At 49.8% G+C, this 20,983-nt stretch overlaps 1 protein-coding gene across 1 annotated transcript in view; it reads right to left on the bottom strand.

Moving 5' to 3' along the window:
• Nucleotides 1–10,421: 10,421 nt before the first annotated feature.
• The window catches only part of UNCX (UNC homeobox), a 192,188-nt gene continuing 181,626 nt past the window's right edge, over nucleotides 10,422–20,983 (bottom strand). The window contains exon 2 of the mRNA XM_044433652.1: nucleotides 10,422–10,678. Coding sequence (XP_044289587.1) covers nucleotides 10,422–10,678 — 257 coding nt within the window. The remainder of the gene's footprint in view (nucleotides 10,679–20,983) is intronic.

The raw sequence follows: 20,983 nt of genomic DNA, 5'->3' as shown, positions 1-20,983 counted from the left end.
CTGCGCAGGCGCGGGCCGCCGGCTTTGTCCGCCGGCCGCGCTGGGCGTGGCCACGGCCCCGCAGCGGCGGCCGCGCAGGTTCGGGCTCTCCGCACCCGGTTGCTGCGCGGCTCTTCCCCGGGGGGCGCCACGCGCGGGCCGCTGCGTCCGCTGCCGCGGGGCTGCCTTGCCGCCCGGCCGAAACGGGCGGCGGAGCAGCCTCGCCTTGTTCTGGGTCCGTCTTCACAGGCTTCTGCCACACGCGAGGAAAGGCAGACGAGGAGGGGAGAGGAAAAAGCTGCCACAGGCCCGTGTCCTTCCGTGGGCCTGACCGCAGGGCCTTCCTGCCCCTTCTCTTCCCCCTCCCTGTGGCCTGCTGGGGCGCCACATGCCAGCTGCACCGGCATGGGTGTCTGTGTGGGGAGTGCTGGAGCAGAGGAGGTGCGTCTGAGGAGCTGCAGGTGGGACAGGTTGCGGGGGGGGTAACTCGGCCCACGCAGGCTGGCCATTGGCTGAAAGGCTGCCATAACATCCTGGTCATGCGGGGGATGCATCGCCCCCATGTTGCAAAAAGCCCAACTTGCTGGTTTCTGCAAACCGAGTCGCTGTGGAACAGCAGCTGAACCCGTTCTCAGTAATGTTAAAGGGTCCACATTCTTCCTTCTCCGCATTTGGAGAAAGCGGCTAATTTTGGGGGACAAGATGGCGCACAGGCCGGTCTTCCAGCTCCTTGTGCCACCTCCCACCTTCCGATCCTCAGGTGAAGGCCTCACTCTGCCCAGCCATGCCAGCGTCATTTTTAACATGTATTTCTTGTTGTGTGTTGCAAAACAAAACCAGAACCCCCTTTGAAGAAGAAAAAGAGACAGTGTTACAGTGCCTTGGATAAGATTTAAGCATTATTTATAAACTACAAACTCAAATCCTACAGCTTAAGTATAATTATTTTTGTAGCAGTAGTGTGTTTTGTTAACACCCAGAGCCAGTTACTATTTTCAAAAAACCACGCCAGCTTCACGACTGAGTGGGGACTGACTTGAACTCTGCCCTCCCCGTGATAAGACCGGAACTGCATCACTTTCTTACAAGAATGGTAAAATGGGGAGGGAAATTACAACAGCACTCCCTCTGGGGCAGAGAACTATGGTAAAGAATGGGGAAAATGGGTAATTGGAGACAGAGAGGGATGAGTAGGTAGATGATGTCTTGAAAACATGGCTGTGCCCACTCCTTTCTGCCCACCGCATCGTCATCCGCAGCCCCGTCCAGGCGCTCGCCCTCTCCCCAGGACCACTGGCGAGTTTAGAGGGTGCATTTTTGAAATGCACACTTTCCTTCCGTCGATTAAAGTGCATTGGGGTGCATTTTTCAAACGCACAATCTTTTCATGCCCGTTTTTCAAAGGTGTCCAAACCATCAAGCACGTTCCTCTCTGGTCTGGGAGATGCTCACTGCAGATCCCACATGGAAATGAATGGAATCGGAATTAAATCTTCCTCGCAGAAGCAGATGTTCCACCTTCCTCTGGCTGCGGCAGAGGAGGAGAAAGGACAGGGGGAAGCAAATCTGAGGATCCTCTTCTCCGTGCTAAGTGATGTTGTAGTGCTGCATTCAAGCAGGACCATGACACCGGGGCTGAAAACCAGTGCTAGCCATTCGCAGCAGCTTCATAAGCCGTGGACAGATGATTCCCACCATCTGCTTGGCAAAAAGCCCTCATCTTGATTTCAGAATATACTTGGTCTTAAAACTGCACCCTTTTGCTCCTCCCGCACAGTCATGCGTGTATTTTGGGGTTTATAATTGGACACGAACCAATTTCGTACAGCACACAGATAAAGACGTTATTACAAGATAGACCGAAGGTGAAAACAAGGCTCAGGGGGTAGATACAAGACCGCTTGGGCTCCGAAGAAACCGATACCAGGGCATCGGCTTCGCTGCCGATACAGCAGAGCACAGCTCCCTTTCTGGGCTCGCGAGCGATGCTCGTTCAGGAGGAAGGGGAGAAATGTTGTGCGATTATGTGGCACAAGCCTCATTTCTCCTTCAAAAGCTGCCCTTCTCCAAACATTGCAGTGGGTTTCTCGAATCCTTAGCTGCACGTAAAAGTGTGTCTTAGTGGAAAGTGCATGCCAAAATATGCATGCCATGGGAAAGTAATGCTGAGAGATGCTTCCTGGGATGAAAATCGCTTGCCAAAATGTATATATTAGGCAAACGTGCATTACGAGAGGGCAGCGTTTAGGAGAGATGCATGCAGAATGAATACGGGGTTCGTTGCACTGAAGCAATCTTAAGATTGCATTTTCAAGCATTGAACCTATCTTAAGATTGGAAAAATGGGGAGTGGAGAAAAACAGAAAGTGAACGGGTCCTTGCAAGCGCATTTTCATTTGCTGTGCAGGCTCTGCTGATGCTGGCCTGGGTGCTGGGCCCTCCCTCATTACAGAAACTTAGAAACAGAGCAAGGGCATCCCAGGCCATCTAGTCTGACCCCCGGCTCCAGACGGATCCGCTCACGTCATGCCCACCATGTGCATGTCCAGCCTATCCTTGGATTATTTGTCTGCCCGGCTAGGCTTGATTGGAGTACCCTCCAAGATGATCTTGAGAGCTAAATATTCCTCATCCCTGGTGTAACAGAGCAGTTTGCTCTCTTCCCCCAAAAGGGAGCAGCTCCAAGTTAGCATGTCCTTTGGGTCCCACGGTGTTTGCTGAGCAACGGCTCCCGTCAGCTCCAATTATGAGCCCTCTGGACTGGTGAGGATGGCGGTCACAGACTGTCTGGGGAGCCAGAGATGCAGGGCTGGGGTATATGATCCTTTTCTGTGGAACGCGTTTGTGGGCATCGCATTGTGCTCCGATGTGGTGGCTGCCATAGCTCATGTGGATCCATAGCAACCTCTGTGCACCGCACGCTCCAGAATTTCTGTCCTTGTTCCTGATCTCATGATCTCTCCCCAAGGACGAGCTGAAAAAGAGAGAATGGAGAGACTCAAGGTGGCCTGGAGGACAAAGGTGCTTGGGATCCACCAGTGCGCATTTCCTGGCCAATAAATGTCCTTCTACAGGGATGTCTTCCATTGAGGAGGGTACATGGAACCCTGCCCAGTTCAATCCTTCGGTTCCCATTTTTGCTGGCCTACAGCTACTTCTTCACTTCACACATTCTGCCTCATTTGCTTTTTTGAAAAGGCTGCATGAAAACGTGCAAGCATTTTCTTGCTCGGTCGATGGGTCCCCTGAATAGAATGCATTTTTCTGTGTACTTTGTCCCATTCTGTGCATTTGAATGCATGTTTTTCATGCGAACGCTGCACCGCCAAATCCAGAGAAGTGTTAATGGCACTGTAGAAGCACATCCCGCTTTGTGTGAAGCGTCTGCAAGTGCAAATTTGGTCCTGGACTAATTTCTCACCCGTCCCTGTCGAGGAGTTCCTCTCAGCCTCCTTTGCCAAATGTCCCTCCCCTCTTACCAGCCCCCTCCCCCCATCTCCTTCTCAGATCTGTAACATCTTCCATGCTGTCATTAACCCTCCATTGCATCTCCGAAGGAAGTGTTAGCGGAACCGTCACAATATTGCTTTCCTACAAAATCAAAATACCAACTGGCGTACCTTGCTGAGCTGCTTCTCCCAGTTGGGTTCGTGGCTTAGTTTACGGATGCTTTCCGTGCCATCCACAGGCCAAGCTTGTCGCTGCGTTCCTTGTTGCCTGTTTCACTGCCCAGGCATATGGCTTGCAGAAACCCTTGCTTTCCCTCCCATCTCCCCCCGGCCTCAGTGTGCCATGCAGAAAAAGACGGAGTGGCAAAGTTTTGGGGGGCAGAAACCCCGCTCCATTTCTGCCCTAAAGATGCTTAGTTCAACAATTGAGGAGGCCAGCTCTTCCCGCAAGATCCCAGATCCTGCTCATACAGAGAATGGAAACCTGGAAGGTTGGATTTGCTTTCTGGATCAGCAGGCTGGTCCCCCTCCCCTGGCCAGCGTATGGGGTTGCTCTCTAAATCCTCCCCTTGAAATCAGTGGGCCAGAATCTGCCTTCCATTCAGTGGGAATAAGGGAGAGTGTGCATAAGGCCCCACGGCCAGTTCTGGGGGGATATGCTCTCCCCTTTGGATGCCACAGTTATCCATTCAGCCCTCCCCTAACCTTCTGTGTGACATCTTCGGTTCCGTCACAGGTCCAGTTGCGGGAGATCGGGAAGTCCACCTCCACCAGCACACCTCATCCGGCACACATCTGGATCCAAACCCCCATGACTTACAAGTTCTTCACTTTGTTCCTCCCAGATCTATTTATCTGCCACACTGCCTCCCTGCACCTCCATAAATTACAGGCAAACCAGTCCAGGTTTTTCTGTCCCTCAGAACTGCCAGCTGTGCTTTGCTGTTCAAAACCCAGAATGGACTTGAGCTGAAATTACAGAACTGGAAAATCTTTATAAATATTTATGCCATTGTTGACGAATTGATATCAAACGCAGTCTTTCCAGAGTTGATAAATGAGTGCCACATTTTAACAGTTTTATTCTGCCTTTTGTCTTCTGTCTCTTAACTCTCCGAATTCTGTCAGTTTTGGCATTTGAGTAGCATGTCAAAAGCCCCATAATCCACTGTTTTACCGAAAGTATTTTTAACACGGCATGTTTCTTGAGATTACAGTGTGGCCGTCTGTCAACAAATCAGAAATTAGGGAATAATTGCTCGCGCGCTCTCTCTCTCTCTCTCTCTTTTTTGCACATGCCCATCTAATAGGAAATTAATAAATACTGATGATTTCGCTTTGTTTACATTTTGTTGTCCAGAAAGAAAAGGGGCAGAGAAATCAAACATTCAGATTACACTGGGGTGGAAGAGGAGTGGATGGCTTGCCGTTTTGTGGTTGCGTGATCTCCAACTTCTGGTGGGCTCATGTGGGAATGCTCTCCAGAACATCCTCTCCTTGACCACCCGGCTCAGCTCTTGCCAACTCAAGGCAGTGGCTTCCTTGAGGGACTCGGTCTATCTCATGGTTGCTCTTCCTCTTGTTCTGTCTAGGCCGATAGTCTTCTCCGGTGAGTCTGCCTTTCTCATCAAGTACGGCAGCCTCAGTTTTGACATTTTGTCTCCAGGGCAAGTTTTGTCTGGATCGGCTTCAGGACCCCCTTGCTCGTCTTTCTGGGGTGGTCCCAAGACTGTCCTCCAGCACCACGGTTTGCCACAGAATCAGGATTTTAGAACTGGAAGGGCCTTTGAAGACCTTCTAATGCAACCATCTGCTCGACGTACGATGTGGCTCCGGCATTCTTCTTTCCCATAGTTTTTGCCACTTTTCCAGTTCAACATTAAATCCAAAGTTTTGTGCCCATGTTATCATAGTTTCCTTAACCTGTTCTCCTGTCAAGTAAAAAAGCATATAGTCTTTTAATAATTTTCTCATCTGTTTTAAGCATCACTTGATCAAATTCTGTTAGGTCTCTATAGAACCCCCATGTTTTACAATCCTTCTCATATCTTGATTGCATCTGCACCTTATACCACCAGGAAATATTAAGTCCCTGTTCTTGTATTTCTTGCTCCAGTTTCAGGCCACCATCCTGATCCAGGATATCGCCATATCTTATGATCTTTTCAAAGTTCAATACATTTGGATGTACAAAAGCTTCCATAGGTGAAAGCCATCTTGGTAACTTATTATACAGTTTTAGCTTTAGTTTTTCCCACACTGACATTAAAGATCTTCTAATAAAATGACTCAGGAAGGACCCATGTGACTTAGCTTTTTCATACCACATATAAGCGTGCCATCCTATCTGCAAGTCATGACCTTCAAGATACAAAATTCTCTTATTTCGCAACGTTACCCATTCTTTTAGCCAAGTTAAAACAGACGCTTGATAATGCAACAATGGCTACAGCATTCTTGAGAATTCCCTGTCCAACTTCAGCTTAAATACTTCCAGCAAAGGCGACTCCACCACTTTTCAGATCGATCACACCACCTCAAGTAGTTTGTTGAAAACCTTTTCATGGTAATTTGAACCCGGGTTTAATGTTGTAATGTCAAAATTTAAATGCAACTGCTTCCCATTCTCCTTTTCCAAGCATCCCTGTAAATATTGAACATTTGTCTTAGATGCCTGAATTTATTAGAAAAAAATCACATTAGTCAGACATTTGGCTCTCTTCTACAACAGATTTTTGATGCCCAAATATTGCTTGACATCTCAATTGGAAGAATCTGGTGGTTTCCCAGTTCCCTTGCATTCTGTGGAATTAATTTGATGAATAATGTTGTTCTCTGTGCCGCTGCCAGCCTTGGAATTCTTTTTGTTTTTAAAACCACATCTCTGATTAGAAATAGGAAGCTATTCTTAAAAATTCAGTCAAACCTGGAGAGGGTGCAAAAGTGAAAAAGGGAGAAAAGTTTGTTTGTTTAAAGCTTTTATACCCCACTCTGCACTATGTCTTAGGGCAGTAATACAATCAAATACAATAAATTACAGCATCAAAACATACAGTAAATAAAACCCAGCCCTAAAGCAGTATTAACATTTAAAATAATGGGGAATAAAAAGGTTTTGGCCTGGTACTGAAAAGAAAAAGCATCAGCATCAGGCACACCTCTCTTGGGAGCCCATTCCATGGCCAGGCGCCACCACCGAGAAGGCCCTCCTCCGGGTAGCCACTCTTCTGATCTCCTTCAAAGGGGGCTCCCAAAGAAGGACCTCCGCTTCTGATCTTAGGGGCCGGGCAGGTATGTACGGAAGGAGGCGCTCCTTCAAAACCCAGGTCCTAAGCCATTTAGGGCTTTATAAGGCATCACTGGGACTGCAGGTGGCGCAGTGGTTTAAACCGCTGTGCTGCTGTGCTGGTAGATCGAAAGGTCGCCGGTTCAAATCTGCCCAACGGGGTGAGTTCCCATTGCTCCATCCCAGCTCCTGCCAACCTTGCAGTTCGAAAGCATGCAAATGCAGGTAGATGAAAAGGTGCCACTTCAGTGGGCAGGTAACAGCGTTCTGTGCACCTTGGTGTTTAGTCATGCCGGCCACACGACCACGGAGACCGTCTGCGGACAAGCGCTGGCTCCCTCAGCTAGGAAACGGAGAGGAGCAGCACCCCCGAGAGTCAGGCATGACAGGACTTAATGTCAAGGGGAAACCTTTACCTAAGGCATCACCAGCACCTTAACTTCTGCCTGGAGTTCAATTGGAAGCCAGCACAGGTGGTGCAGGACTGGTGTTGTATGCGTGTATCTGCTGGCAACCTGCCTTCTCTACCCTGAACCAATGGAAGTATCTGGGCCGTCTTCAAGGGCAGCCCCACGTAGAGCGTGTTACAATAGTCCAATTGGGAGGGTACCAGAGCATGGGTCACCATCGCTAGACTCTGCTCATCCAGGGAGCTGGGATCCGAGGCACATCAAACCAATTAACTGCATAAGTCACAGTGTCTTCCATTGCTGGCAAAGAGCTTTGAATTCACTGGTTGCACCCAGATGTATGTATACATGGACTAGTTCCATTGAAATCAATGGGGCTTAAATTGCTTATGGCTCATTCAACCCTCACTGACTTCAATGGGCCCACTCTGTTTAGCAGCAAATCTGGACCCAACTCAGTAAGTTGCATTCTGGGAATTGTAGGCCTTTTTTCTGTCTAAACTCGCATCGGAGAGCACCTTAAGTGTTTTAGGGTGCCCAGCTAGAGAAACACAGATGCTATTCCCCGGCCTGTTTGATCAGAGGTAGACGCATGTAACTATGCAGCCCAGTTCTCAATATTTGTGCAGAAGTCGGTCTCACTTTGCATGCGAGGTTTGTTTATTAACTTATGCATTACTGATTTAGCCAGCAAACCCTTGCATCCAAACAGTTTATTTTCCTGCATACAAATAAAATTAACTCAGGATCCTCATAAGGCCAGGCAGTTATCTCCCTCATTATTTGACTTGCCCTCTTTGGCAAGTCATTTGCTGGGGTGACACCTCTGAGCTGCCCCGGCTTTCTGCTTATTTGGACGGAAGGTAAACATGCAAGGTGTGAATCTTCCCATTTTCCAGCATCTTTGTGAATGCCATGCTCAGATTGCAGAAGGTTAGTCATTCAGTTCTCCTTCCTTCTCTGGGATAGAACTTTTGCTGAGCAAAATCTGTATCACACTCCCAGATCTGTATGTAACCAAACCAAGCAGCATTATGTGGCTGCTAAAAAACAAGAAGCAAAACAAAACTGCAAGAGCTAAATGCTCCTGGTGTACAGGATAAAGTGGTATTTATTTTTACGAGCATTTTGCAAACATTTATAAACATTTCTATGTTGCAAGGAGAGTCTTTTCTAGAAGTATTGTAAAAATCTGTGGTGAGATGGACGCTTAGATGGAAAAAAAGCTCTACCACTGGCTAGGCAATTCTGAGGATCAGGTTTTCTTTTTTCTGTCTAAGCATGTGCAGGATTGTACCCAAACTGACAATACTGCACAGTGATGGCCAAAGCGATCTCAGTATCACAGAAGGGCTGGCAGGGTCCATGAAGGCCTTCCTGCCCAGCTCCTGCTCAGTGCAGGACTGTTAAGCCGAAGCGTCTCTCTCAGATCCTGCTGCATCTTGAATGCCTCCAGAGTGGGAGAGCCCGCCCCCTCCCTAGGTCTTGGGTTCCATTTTCAAATTGTTCCAAGTTTTTCCTGAAGCCTAGCCGGAATTTGTCTTCTTGTAACTTGAGCCCGTTGTTCCATGCCCTGCGCTTTGGGATGACGGCAAAGGTCCTTCTCACTTGCAGTACAGCTGAGTCAAGAATCTCTCAGCTTGTGGCAGTGAATCTGGGTCCCTTTTCCACTTGGCATTTGCCCTTAGTAAATCTCGTTCTGTTGCTTTCCGCCCAGCCCTCCGACCTGTCCAGATCTCTCTGAATTTTGCTTCTGTCTTCCAGGGATGGTATTCGCCATCCCACCCAGTTTTGTGTCATCTGCAAATCCGACAAGCATTCCTTGCGTCTCCTCAGTGAATAAATGTTTTGGGCAGAAAGGGTGACCAGGGTAGCTTTCGGGCTGTGAACTTATTTGTAGGATTCTAAATTTTTTTTAAGCCGAGATGCACCGGGTTTTAATTTTTTTATTGGATAATTTTGTTCCCGTTGTGAGCCACCCCGACGCTTTGTTGCGATTTCCACTAGTAGGAAGAGGAAAGAAGCCCGCGGGTCTGAGGCTTGCCCACCCTTGGCACAGAGCGGGTCCAAGGGACAGAAGCGTGTCCATTCCATTCCATGTCGTGTCATGGCATTTCGTTTCATTCAGCTGGTGTGTTTGCGCGTTGCGGTGGTGCCAACGTCTCTATTCCCCACACAGGCAGCAGAAGGTTGGAGATTTCCCGACATCTTCCTTCTCCTGTCACACGCGCACAGAGAAAGGCCTTAGAGCACTTTGGCAGGGAGAAAGATACTGAAAGGAAGAGCATTAGGTGGAAAGAGAGATAGCGAGAGCAAAGCCATATCAGACGGCTTCAGGCAAGATAACACGATAAATAATCAATCAATCCTGAGCGAAATCCTTAAGTGCTTGATGTATCCGCCTGCAAATTGAATCACTTCTCCTACCAGGAAGTTCTCCTTTGTAAATAAATGAGAGCTGAAACAGTCCATATTGCGGGAGGAAAAACCCAGAACAACATCGTTAAAGCCACTGATTAAGTTTTACACAAGCCTATGAGAGCAAACTGAAAGGGTTCGGCTTTTTAATTTAAGAAATGAGGAATAGGATATAATTTCAATTTCGGGTGGGGAGGCGATGCCTTGGCTGCCTGGCCTTGCAATTGGATTAGGCCCTAATGTACTTTTATAAGGTGTCAGCGTAGTTGCCGATTAAGATAGGGGGTGCAGGGGGTGTAATATCCTTTATTAACAATTTAATGGACTCACTGCTACTCAATCTGTCTTAATCAGTGCTCCCGGTTCACCTGGGAGATCTGGTTTGCACGGAACCCGAAACTGCAGCCTGATGAAAGGAGCAAGACAGCATCCGTCAGTGTCACAACCGAGAGAGTTCCAGGGGAAGAAGGAAAAGGGAAAGCACGGGAGGGTGGGGAGATGCAGGGGACCAAGGACCTGCCCACGGGACATGAGTTTGGGTGCGACTTCCTGGGGCATCTCTAACTCTGGTGTGGTTTTCCCTGGCCTTATGCCTTCCAGCTGGTTTGGACTGCAACACCCAGCCTTCCCAGTGGGAATGGCCCCGGGAAAGGCCGTGGGAGGACCTGCAGGGAGCCGCTGAAGGCTCCAGGACTGTTCAGCACAAGGACAGCCCACGCTTTGGCCCCACTTAGCTGTGTGGGGCTGGCCAGTGACAATGTGGGAGAAGAGTGGCCTCATATCATGACAGCCAGAACCTCAAGGAGAGTCTCGGAGTTCGGAGGCTGGGTTGATCCACAGGCAGGAACCATTTCTGTTCCCCTGGGAGGAGGTCTTTGGTCAAGGAAATGGATCGTCATTGCCGTAGCTGAGCAAGCCGGCCCATGATGCTTCGTAGGACATCGGCTGCTGCTGGACATTGGCTGCTGCTTTCCATTCCTTGCCAGCTGCTATGAAGTTTGCAGCCAAACTCAGAGGAAGCTTGAGCAGGGTTAGGGAGTCCCAGCTAGTGAGAAGGGCTGGAGGTAGCGTCCCTGCGGGCCCCGGGTCCACTACACCACTGCTGATGTGACTGCGTGTCATCAGATGGGCATGGTCTGAAAGACAAGAAAAACAGAAGGTGCTGCGTTGAGTTCAGAAGTTTAAAAAATGGGGAGGGAGATGAAGGACCACTTGGCCTCCTTGCACACTTAGGGAAGTAAATACACCCTTGCCCTCCGATCCCAAGAATGCCAACCCCTTTTGACATGCCTTTGGTTCCTCCGTCCCACCCTTCCACTCGCATGACTTGCCAGGAAAAGGAGAGAAATAGTCGGCTTAATTCCGGAACCCTGTTGCTACAGCTTTGAGCTGGGAGGCGAAGTCCGGGCTTTCAAGCATGTCTAAATGCCCATGGCCCTTCTCCAGGCCCGTTCTTCCCGCCATTGGTCATTCTTTGGCCCCCTGCTCTTGCGCAGCCTTTCCCACTTTCTAAAAGGCCGAAATGTCTCTCCGGAGGTTGAGCTACTAGCAGTGTGGAGTGCTGGCGATAATGTTGAACAGGGACGCCTGAGACGCCGGTTCTAGGCCCCACTCAGCCATGAATCCCATTGGGTATCTTTGGCCAGTTGCTGCCTCTCAGCCTAACCTACCTCACAGGGTTGTTGTGAAGAGGATGAGATAGAGAGGGGGAAAAGAACTTTGTAAACTGCCTTGAGTTTCTTGCAAAAGAAAGAAAGGAGCAGTACAAATGCAATGCGGTGTTAGTAAGCTAAAAGAGGCGAGCATCTCGGGGTTTTGGCCACACCCCTTTTGCCTTTAGTCCGGCCCACGGCTGGAACGCAGCCCTCTGAAATGGAATCCGTCCCCCTTGTTGAAGGAGGCTTTGTGGGCCAGGGCTAGAGCAACTTCTCTGCTGACCCGGGCGCTGTCCCAGGTCCTGAAAGAGCTGCCTTTTCTTCCTTGCAGTGCTGTTGGGTAGCTACTCGAGTCCCAAGCAAGGTGCCTTCTGGGACATATCCTCTTGCTCTAAATGGGCCTGCTCGGGGTTTCCGTCATAAGTTTGCAGCTCCGGCCCAGCCTGACCGCAACGTCTCAAGAGGGAGCATAGCTCCATGGCTGAGCAGAAGGGTCCATCCTGCCCTGCGTTGGGAAAAGGATCAGCTAACAGGAGACAGGAAGGACTGGCGGTTGCTGCCTGGAACAGGCCGAGGGGCAGAGTTTGTGTTATGGGACCTCGGCATCTCCTTATTTGTCCCCATGCATTTGTGCTAAGGTCAGCTCCAGAACACACGCCGTGATCATACAGGGGAGACTATCTATAAACATGGGCAAAGTGCCCTTCCCTCATCCCAGGCACCACAACCCTTAGACACAGATCAATGGGTCTGGGTCGCAGATCAATGTAAACCCACTAAAGTGCTTCGGATATTGGGCGGTACAGAAATGAAACCAAATCAACAGCAGCAGCAACAACAAGGATCAGTAATTGTGTGAGCCCACTTAAGAGGCCTGTATCTTGCACTGACCCTTTTCTGCACAGGCGTTCCTTCTTTGTCCTTGGCTGAAGTCTTCCCTGAGATCCAGGGCAGCCTCGTGAAGATCGCTTGACACCAGTGGAACACCTTGTCCGGTCTTAAGTGGGCTCCGTGAGGGGGAATGTGCCTGGGCGAGCAGAGGTGTGAGGGAAAGCTGCAGGCGACTTCGCAAATTGTGCTGCCATGTGGGAGGAACGTGGGAGGAACAGGAGGGGCGGGGAGGATGGATCCTTCTTTGATCCACCTAGAATGTAGATCCCTGGCAACCTCCTGCTCCCCAAAAGGCGGATCCATGGCTCGTTGCTACAGGTGCTCCTGAGTGGAAGAGAGGCTGGGTGGGTGGAGGGAAGGAAGCATCAAAATGAAGTTGTTTGCATCATTTGATTCCAACCCTGGAATTATTTACAGCTGCAGGCAATACGAAACTATGTCGAGCAAGTGTCCTCATTTACATGCTAATTCATTTATACCCTCTGGATTGATTCCACCAATTCATTTTCAGCCCACTAACTCTTCTGATGTGAATTATATTCTCACCTCCAGAATGGCAGCAGGAAAACACAACTGGGGGCGGGGGTGGGCAGGAGAGAAGGATGCCCTTCGCCCACTTGCTCTCCAAAGAGTCCTTGGGAACTTCATGACCAACTGTTGCAGAAGGAGGGGGTGGGCGGCTGAGGGCATCTGCGTATCTGCCTTTGAACCCATAGCCAAGGTTTGGGTCAGCTGTTGCAATGCGTGTGACGGACAAACAGAGGTGGGTGAAATGGTAAATGAAGGGCAGAGCATAGCGACCTCCAGGAAACCTCGTGCCCTTTCTGATTTGCCCCCCCCCCCAACAACCCAAATAAATCCAACCAAAGGGAATAATTGGCGGTCCAAGTCAGCAACACGTTTTGCAACTTCCACGGAACTCGGCTGTGCAGGCTCTGGGTTCAGCAGATGGAAACGGGACCTCCCTGAACACAAGCGGCGCTACGGGGGTGTCATGGAATGTTTGTGAACATTCCCAGTGCCCCAAAGTGTGGTATGTGCTTCTTTCTGCTCCACGTGGCCAAGACGCAAGGCCCAAGAAGAGACGGGGTTCCAGCTGTTGGAGGAAGGGACTGCAAGAAAGAGGGGAGAAGGCCACACTTTCTGCGTGCTGGTCAAATGCTGACGGGTGGGTGGGTGGCATTAGAAGAAGCCACAGGGGCAACACTCCCACAGTGCTCGGGCACCGGCTGAAAGCACCCGTTCCACACGGTCTACTTTCCCCGCCGGGATGGCTGGTGAAGGAAGAAAGCAGGGGCACAGGAAAAAACCCACCGTGCTTCACAGTGGGGGCAACCCACAGCCATGGAGTTCAGCTTCCAAGGATAACCCGACCCACCTCTGTGTCGCCTCTGTGTCTTTAACCCAGATATGGGTTTATTGAGCACTGAGTCAGAACCACAAGCAAAACGATAAACCATGTGCCACCGAGAGCACACTGAAACCAAAGTAGGAGCACACTGCTGATTGTCTGGTTGTTCCCACAGCTCTGGTGCACAAATTCCCTCTTTGCCACATGCTCAAATGTTGACGCTAAGCTTTGGTTACTGACAGGAGGGGCTTGAAGCTAAAAACACGCTACCATTTTTCTCCCTCTCCCCTTTGCCTTTTGTCCAGTCCCTTTTGGTCTCTGGCTCTGCCTACTACTAGAATGTGGCCCCCGAGAACTTCAAAATGGAATTTGGCCCTCAGCCTGGAAGACGTTCTGCATCCTGGGTGAAGACATTGCTAAGTGAGCTGGACCAAGGGCCCAGACTTGGAATGATAGCTTTTTGTGTTCCTCAATGAAGAAGCCACGGACTGAAGTGTGTGTGATTTGCCACTGAGTTATGCCCCCCCCCTCATTGCCTCTGGTGAGTGCAAATTTCTTGCAGGTGACAGATTTTGTTAACTGCATTCTAGAGATGTCTCTGATGGTCAAGCATCTTTTGCTCCATCACCTTTCCATTGACAGAAGCAGGTTTTTAAACGAGATAGACAATAATTTCAGTTGCTTCAAGCTAATTGCATTCAAACGCATTTGTTTTGCGTTAATGCGCATGAGCGCAAAGGCACATGAATGCTAACACATTCCAATGCAGAAGCGAGATGGCTAGAAATACCCTTCCTCAAAGGTAAACAAAACGCTCGTCACACGTTTGTGGAATCAGCGTGACTTGGGAAAAGCTGGTCCACTGTGGCATCTGCTGTTGGATTCACAATAATCTCAGCTCAGTTGAATGATTTGTGGATTTGTGGCGACCAGACAAATTATGTCTTCCAGAAGTCCGTTCTCTTCTGCGGGAAGAGAAGGATCGATCAGCAGAGACTCCCAACTTTCGCTGCCTTCTCTGTGAAACTGGGCCAGAGTTCCTGCGCTAGCTTTGCTCTTGTACACGGACTGGGCCCAGCTTGGTCTCAAGTATCTTTGCAGTGGGGAAGAAGCTGCCTCTGCGAAGGGACAATTCCCCGCCCTGCATAATTCTACTTCAAAGCTCCTTGGCCAGGAAAATTGATAATTCAGTCAAGTGCAGTTTCTTTAAATGTTCTCATTTAGCTCTCAAAACTGGGCTATTGAATTCATGCAGTTCTTTGATCAAGGCCGGTTAATTAAGTTATTCCCTTGATAGGGGTCTTATCATTTTTTGCTCTAGACCTCCATCACGCTCCCACAATTTGCGTGAAAGCTTTGATATGCATCCGGTAAGCTCCCCCAACTCCAGCCCGGAAATTTGGAATTTCTCGACGTGACAGCTAGTTAAGCCTTGTGGCTTCTGCCTCATGCCGGCCCAGAGCTTTCCTCCGGAGAATCTCCAAACCTCATCAGTGCCAGAGCAAAGTGACTCCAGCTGCGCCTCACCAGGACCGATGCATTTAGGGCTCTGTCTGTCTGCCTGTCTGCCCGCCCCCAGGTTGTTTCCTTGCATCTCCAAGGGCAGCTGCTACTCACTTCGTTTTCTGGTGCTGTAAGACACACATCCAGCTGTGCAGAGCAAACGCATGGGCCCTGCCCCTCGCCCCAGCCTAGTGCCACTCTCCAGAAAAGTTTGATAAATACAGGGGCTATCAACGAAAATTAAATTTAAAGCACTATCTCTTAACACTTCCAGGACACACACGGACACCAAAAAATGCATGTTCGGTGCGTTCAGAAGTTGCAAGATTTGGCTCTGTGACGATAAAGAAAGAAGGCGGTGATTCGGACATCTAAATTTGGGGTTGCTGCTGCTCTTAAGTGCTCAGAAGAAGGAAAAGTAACGAGTGTGTACGAGTTTACAACTTGCCTTTGCTCCTCGGGGGCTTGTCTTTTGGGCATGGGGGTCAGAGAGCTTCGATTCACTGAGGAAAGGAAAGGACCAACAGATGGCGCTCTGCCGTTTCTTAAAGCAGACAGTCGCCCTGGTGGGCTGGTTGCTCACACACCGGTTTCTTGGGCAGGCCTGAACACACAGCCCTGAAAAAGATGGTGTGGATTTGAAAGTACGGCATATTTTGGAGACTTGAATCCCCGTAGGACTGGATGGGGCCGTGGCTCAGGAGGTCACCAAGCCACGGCCGTTGGTATGGACAGGGGGCTGGTCCTGGAAAAAGGGGGGCTGGCCATTTCAGCCAAGAGTCCTCGTTCGCAGTTGCTGCGCCAACCTAGCCATGGCCCGACTAGTGAAACAACGGGCCTGGCGACCGAAATCGGTGTCTGCCAGGCCTTGCCAGCAGCTGCAGGGTCCGGCTCCTGAACACCCCGACGCCGAAGTTCCACACTGACCTTGCGGAGAAGGGAAGAGCAACCGGATGGGGACTTTTTCTCCCTCTCCCCTAGGCTAGAATCCAATGAGGTCACCCATGATTGGTGGGAGATGCAGGACAAAGAAAGGGATGCCCTGTTTTCACACCGTGCCGACTTAGTGTATGGCATTCACCTTCGTGAGATGTGGCTGGCAGTGGCCACCAACTGGGTTGACTTTAAAAGGGGGTTGAAGTAACTCAGAGAGGAGAAGGCATTCGGTGGCTGCTAGTCCTGATGGATATGCATTCAGAGGCAGCGTGCCTGGTGCGCCAGTTGCTGGGGAACACGGGCAGCGGGTGATGCTCACTGGTGCCCTGCTTGCAGGAGTCCATCTGCAGTTGGGCAGCCCCCTGTAAGAGCAGCAGCACGGTTTACATGAAGCCCCGCTCAGGAAGTTATGGATGAACCCGGATAGCAATCAGTGGTCAAGGTCTGGGCGTTTAGGAGCTTGCAGTTCGATTCACAGACCCTCCATCTCTTCCCCAACACGTGCACACTTGAGAAATGCACCCGAGAAATGCATAGTTTTGAAAAACGTACACAACTCTGTTTAGTTACAAGGCATCTTCAAAGACTTTGCACAACCAATGCACAGATCTGGAAAAAGATGGTGGAAAATACACATGGATTTTCATGTGAGAAATAAAACAAGACCTTAAATTTGATAGGAACCTGAGTTGGGATGAGCATTCAGTTGGGATTCCAGTAACTAGCATCGGCTCGAGGCCGGCTGATTTCACAATCCTAAAATGGACACCCAACTCAACATCTACCACCCGGAAGATAGCCTTGATGATTTCATCTGGTGTGAGGGGAGGAAAAGTTACAGTATTTATAAAACAATCCTATAATGCCTAGAAAAGTCAAGTCCCATCCAGTTCCGTGGCATTTCCTTTCAGATCTGTGCGTATACAATTGCAGTCGTAATATAGTAATTTTAATCACTCCATGCATCAGTTTCATGCTGGGCTCCATAGGGGTGTGGAAATCTACATAGAGGTGGAGGTGGGTTCTCCTCCAGAGCTCATTCTTATCAGATTATGAGCCTTTGTTTTCTTTTCCCATGAAAACCAAGAAGTACTTGGCCGTGCGTTCAAAACTGCATCATGGATGAAAACGTGTTTGTGTGTACTTTTTAAAAAGTATGCATGCACACATCCCAAAGCCTGCGTTTCTGAAATGCATTATCACCCCCTTCATGCTCCTTGGAGTTGGATTTGCAGAAATGGATGGGCACTGGGACTTTTTGTGCTAGCTTTCGTGTCTGGGTCCAGGAGGAATGGAGTCAGTTCGAAAGGCAGTGAATCTCTCATTCATCCTGAGGGGCCTAGGCCCCAGCCAGAAGCAGTGCTGCATTAAACCTGGGAAAGTTTGGAGGATGCACAGGTCATGGATCCACAAAAGAACTTTCTTACCTCTCTCAAACAAGAACCAAAGAAAGAAAGGAAGCAGTGGTTTCGATGCTGATAAACTCGGTTTGGACCATCTGCTACAAAATGCCGCCCCCCCCCCCCCACACACACACACAAACAGGGCATCTCCGCAGTCAGTGCTCAGAAAAGCCCTCTTCTTCTGTGGGGACCAGAAGATGCTGTGGTTTCCTCCAAAGACCCTGCCTTGAGTTCCACAGGAGGCAGGCTGATACGAGCACCGCAAACCGTTAGCTTAGCAATCCGGTCCAGTAATAATTATTAAATCGCATTGGTATAGCCCCGCCGTCTCTCCTTTCGCAGCATCCAGAGCCCTCCCCCACTCCGTTTTCCAGCATGCCATGAAATAATACAGTGACATAAGAATACAATGGCCACGCAGCGAATCCACCCCGGCTGTAAACAAAAGAAATTAACAGAAGCATCACAAAATGCCTCGGACTGCATCTTCGGTTTGCCCAAGAAATTAGCTGTGATCAGTCACCCTGTCATTGATCCGGATTGGCAGCAACGACTCGCCGAGCCTTCCTGGGGGATGTTTGCAGGGCAGGAAGAAAGAGGCAGGGGGAAGCCGGACGCGGTGTGGCAAGCAAGCCAGAGCCTGGCTCCGAGACCCTCCGCGTTGTTCTTAGGTCTGCGCCGGCGAGGCCTGCACGGCTGCAGAGCCGTGGTTTGGAGCGTGCAAGCGGGGCTTGCTGCGTTATCAGAAGCTGGAAGCGAGGCTGTCGGTGGGCCTCCCAGTTTGGGGTGCAGCTTAGATTGTCAGGAGCAGACCCGAAGTGGCCCATCTTCCTCCTTGCCCTCCTTCCTGGCTTGCCAGCTCAGAGCAAAGGATGCCAGCACATTCTTTAAACGGCAGAATAAATTATGCCACGTAATAAATTTTGCAGGCTGCAGAACCCCACCTTTCATTCTTCTGCCTATCCGTCCTTTGGCTCTTTCTTTCTTTCTTTCTTTCTTTCTTTCTTTCTTTCTTTCTTTCTTTCTTTCCTGAGCATATCTCATCCCATTTAAAGTAAGCGGTGCCGGTGGGCATCTCCACATTTCCAGCCCTAAACTCCGTCAGGAAATAATGTATTTTGGTGAAGTCCCTTTTTCAATTTAGTCCTGACCTGTCATTGCTGCTGCTGATGTCACTTTGCAAACTGCCACGGAAATTCATGCCACGTTTCCTTGTCATTGTAATTGTAATTGTTCCTTCTGTGACCAAACTTAGTGATGGAAGCTTGGGCCACTACTGCTCCTCCTATCGTTATTGTTATTACATTTATACCCTACTTTTCTCCCTCTTGAGAGGCATCCAAAGCAGCTTACCAAGTTCTTCTCCACTCCCTTTAATCCTCACAACAACAACCCTGCGAGGTAGGCTGGGCTGAGAGTCCGTGACGGGTCCAAAGTCTCCCACTGAACTTCATGGCTGAATGGGGACTAGAAGCCATGTGTCCTGAATTCCAGGCCAGCGGTCTGACCACTACACCACACTTCCTCATCACAACAGTACCATCCACAAACAGGAAAGAGGGAAGGAAGAACCAGCCAGCTCGGGGAAAGTCAGATTGGCGGAATTACCCCCAAAAGCTCAAGAGGGGGGAGGTACCCCCGAAAGTCCCATTGAGGAGCGAGCACGTTCAGCGACCCCAGAATGCTACCAAACTGGGGGGAAATCAAAGGCTGACTGGGAGGTAGAACGGAATGGGGCATCGCAGAAAAGCCAGGTGGATTCTGAAGGCCACTCAATTCCTCTGAAAACGTTCTTTCCTTTTCTTGCTTCTTCCTGTCTCACAGTTTGGGATGAGCAGGACGGAACAGCCGCTGTTGAGCAGGGCGAGCGAGCTTCAGTCATTTGTGTCCCAGCACGTAAGTTTCCACAGCAGTGCCTGGACGGGCTTGGGGGAGCCCCTGGCAGTTCTCCTCCGTGCCCCTCCAACCGGGTTGCCGTCCTTTGCACTGGCCCAAGTCGGTGTCATCTACCCATGTGCAGAAAGTGCCGGCCACGGTTTGCAGGTAGTTAATATCTGCCCTCAGCCCTCCAGAAGATCCATCTTATTGTTTCCTAGGTCGATTTTTAAGAATTCTTGCTCGTGTCAGCAAATGCGCTTCGTGTGGCTTGTAGTGACATCTAAAAAGCGCAGCGACAAAATTAGGAGAGCCAACCCAATTAAAACCCATCCGCTGATGACAAAGCAGCACATCAGGTGAACTGCAGATGAAAATGGCCTTAACAAAGCAAAGTATCGTGTGTTTGTGGGATTTCCCCGCGTTAACTTTTCTCCTGCAGGTCAATAGCTCATGTTGTCGGCTCTGCGAAATTGTTCAAACATATATAATATGCTCTCAAAACATCGCTTAATTAAGTTCTGGAGAACATCGACACACAAACAAGAAAGAGGAGAGATTAATATCAAGGATCCCATTACGGAAGTTTACATAGATCAGAGAACGTTGTAGCAGGAGGAAGGTGTTCTGGTATAAAGGGGCGAGCGGCGCAGCCAGTCCGTTCATCTGCGAGGTAAAGATGCAGTTCCAGTGAGGCGACCAGTCGGGGTCCCAAGAAGGCATCGGAAGGAATGGGTGCGGTGCAGGAGGTCACCTTTGCACGTGTGTTGTGTGCTTGGGTTTGAAGACCAGGAAAACGACACAATCAGCACAAGCGCAAAGGTGGTCATGATTTATAACACTGCTGTGATCTTGCTGCTGCGTTTGCCAGATGTGGCTTGGGGAGCTCCCCTTTCACCTCCGCTGTCCCCAGCAGCTCTTGCTCCTCACCCTCCTCTTCTTCATGGGTGCTGCCAGCTGGCTTCACGGGCAGAGGGCTGGTGAGCAAGGAGGCTGGGCTTCTCCTGCTTCTCCTTGTACGCTCCAGCTGCCTGGGTGGGAGCAGCTTTTGGAGAGTCCCAGCGCCAGGGGGCTCTTATGCATGATCCCCAGGTGGGCTCGGCCATCCCCAGGTGCCCAGCCGTGCTGACCCAGGATGCCTGCACGCCAAACTTCCTAGTTTTCTAGTTTTCTATCCATCGTGACCCGGTTCATGGATTCTTCTGGTCCCCTAGCGCTGAGAGCCACCACTCCATTTCAATGTGAACACACCAGTTGCTAGATATGCTGCTAAATTTTAATCATTGTTTCTAAAGCGCGCTAAGGTTTTGTCTCTGTTTCCCTGCCTCAATCCATTCCTTTTCCAGTATGTCCAAGGCAAAATCCATGGATGGTTTTCTTGGTAACCAGGTTGGTTTGTGGTCCAACCTAAATGCCATTTTTTCTTGGTGGAAAGGCAAGATCCAAATGAGATATGATATACGATATAATATGGATATGGATATGGATACATAAGTTTTTTCTCTTTGGCTGCCGGTTCAGTCTCTCTCCTGAAGATCACGGAAAGGCCTGGTCAACATTTCTCTGCTAGGGCACAAATGCATTTAGGGACAGCGAGGCCCCCGAGGTCAAAAAACAAACAGGTGAGGCCAAGGAACTTGCTCGAAAACAAATTTGAACCGAAGAAATGTATTTTCAGGAGTGGCGAGCCCCCTCTCCGACCTCATCTTTGATGTCAACATTGTAGTACCAGACCAGAATAGTAAGCAAGAGGAGCATCCACTGACGTGTGAGTCGGATGCATGTTTTGTCGTTATCTCGGTGCCTAAGATTTATATGCAGAATGGG

Source organism: Varanus komodoensis, unplaced genomic scaffold (genome assembly GCF_004798865.1).
Source record: "Varanus komodoensis strain SLA01 unplaced genomic scaffold, ASM479886v1 scaffold26, whole genome shotgun sequence".
Taxonomy (NCBI): Eukaryota; Metazoa; Chordata; class Lepidosauria; order Squamata; family Varanidae; genus Varanus; species Varanus komodoensis.
The sequence above is the reverse complement of the archived record's forward strand: the minus strand, read 5'-3'. Positions and strand labels throughout refer to the sequence as shown.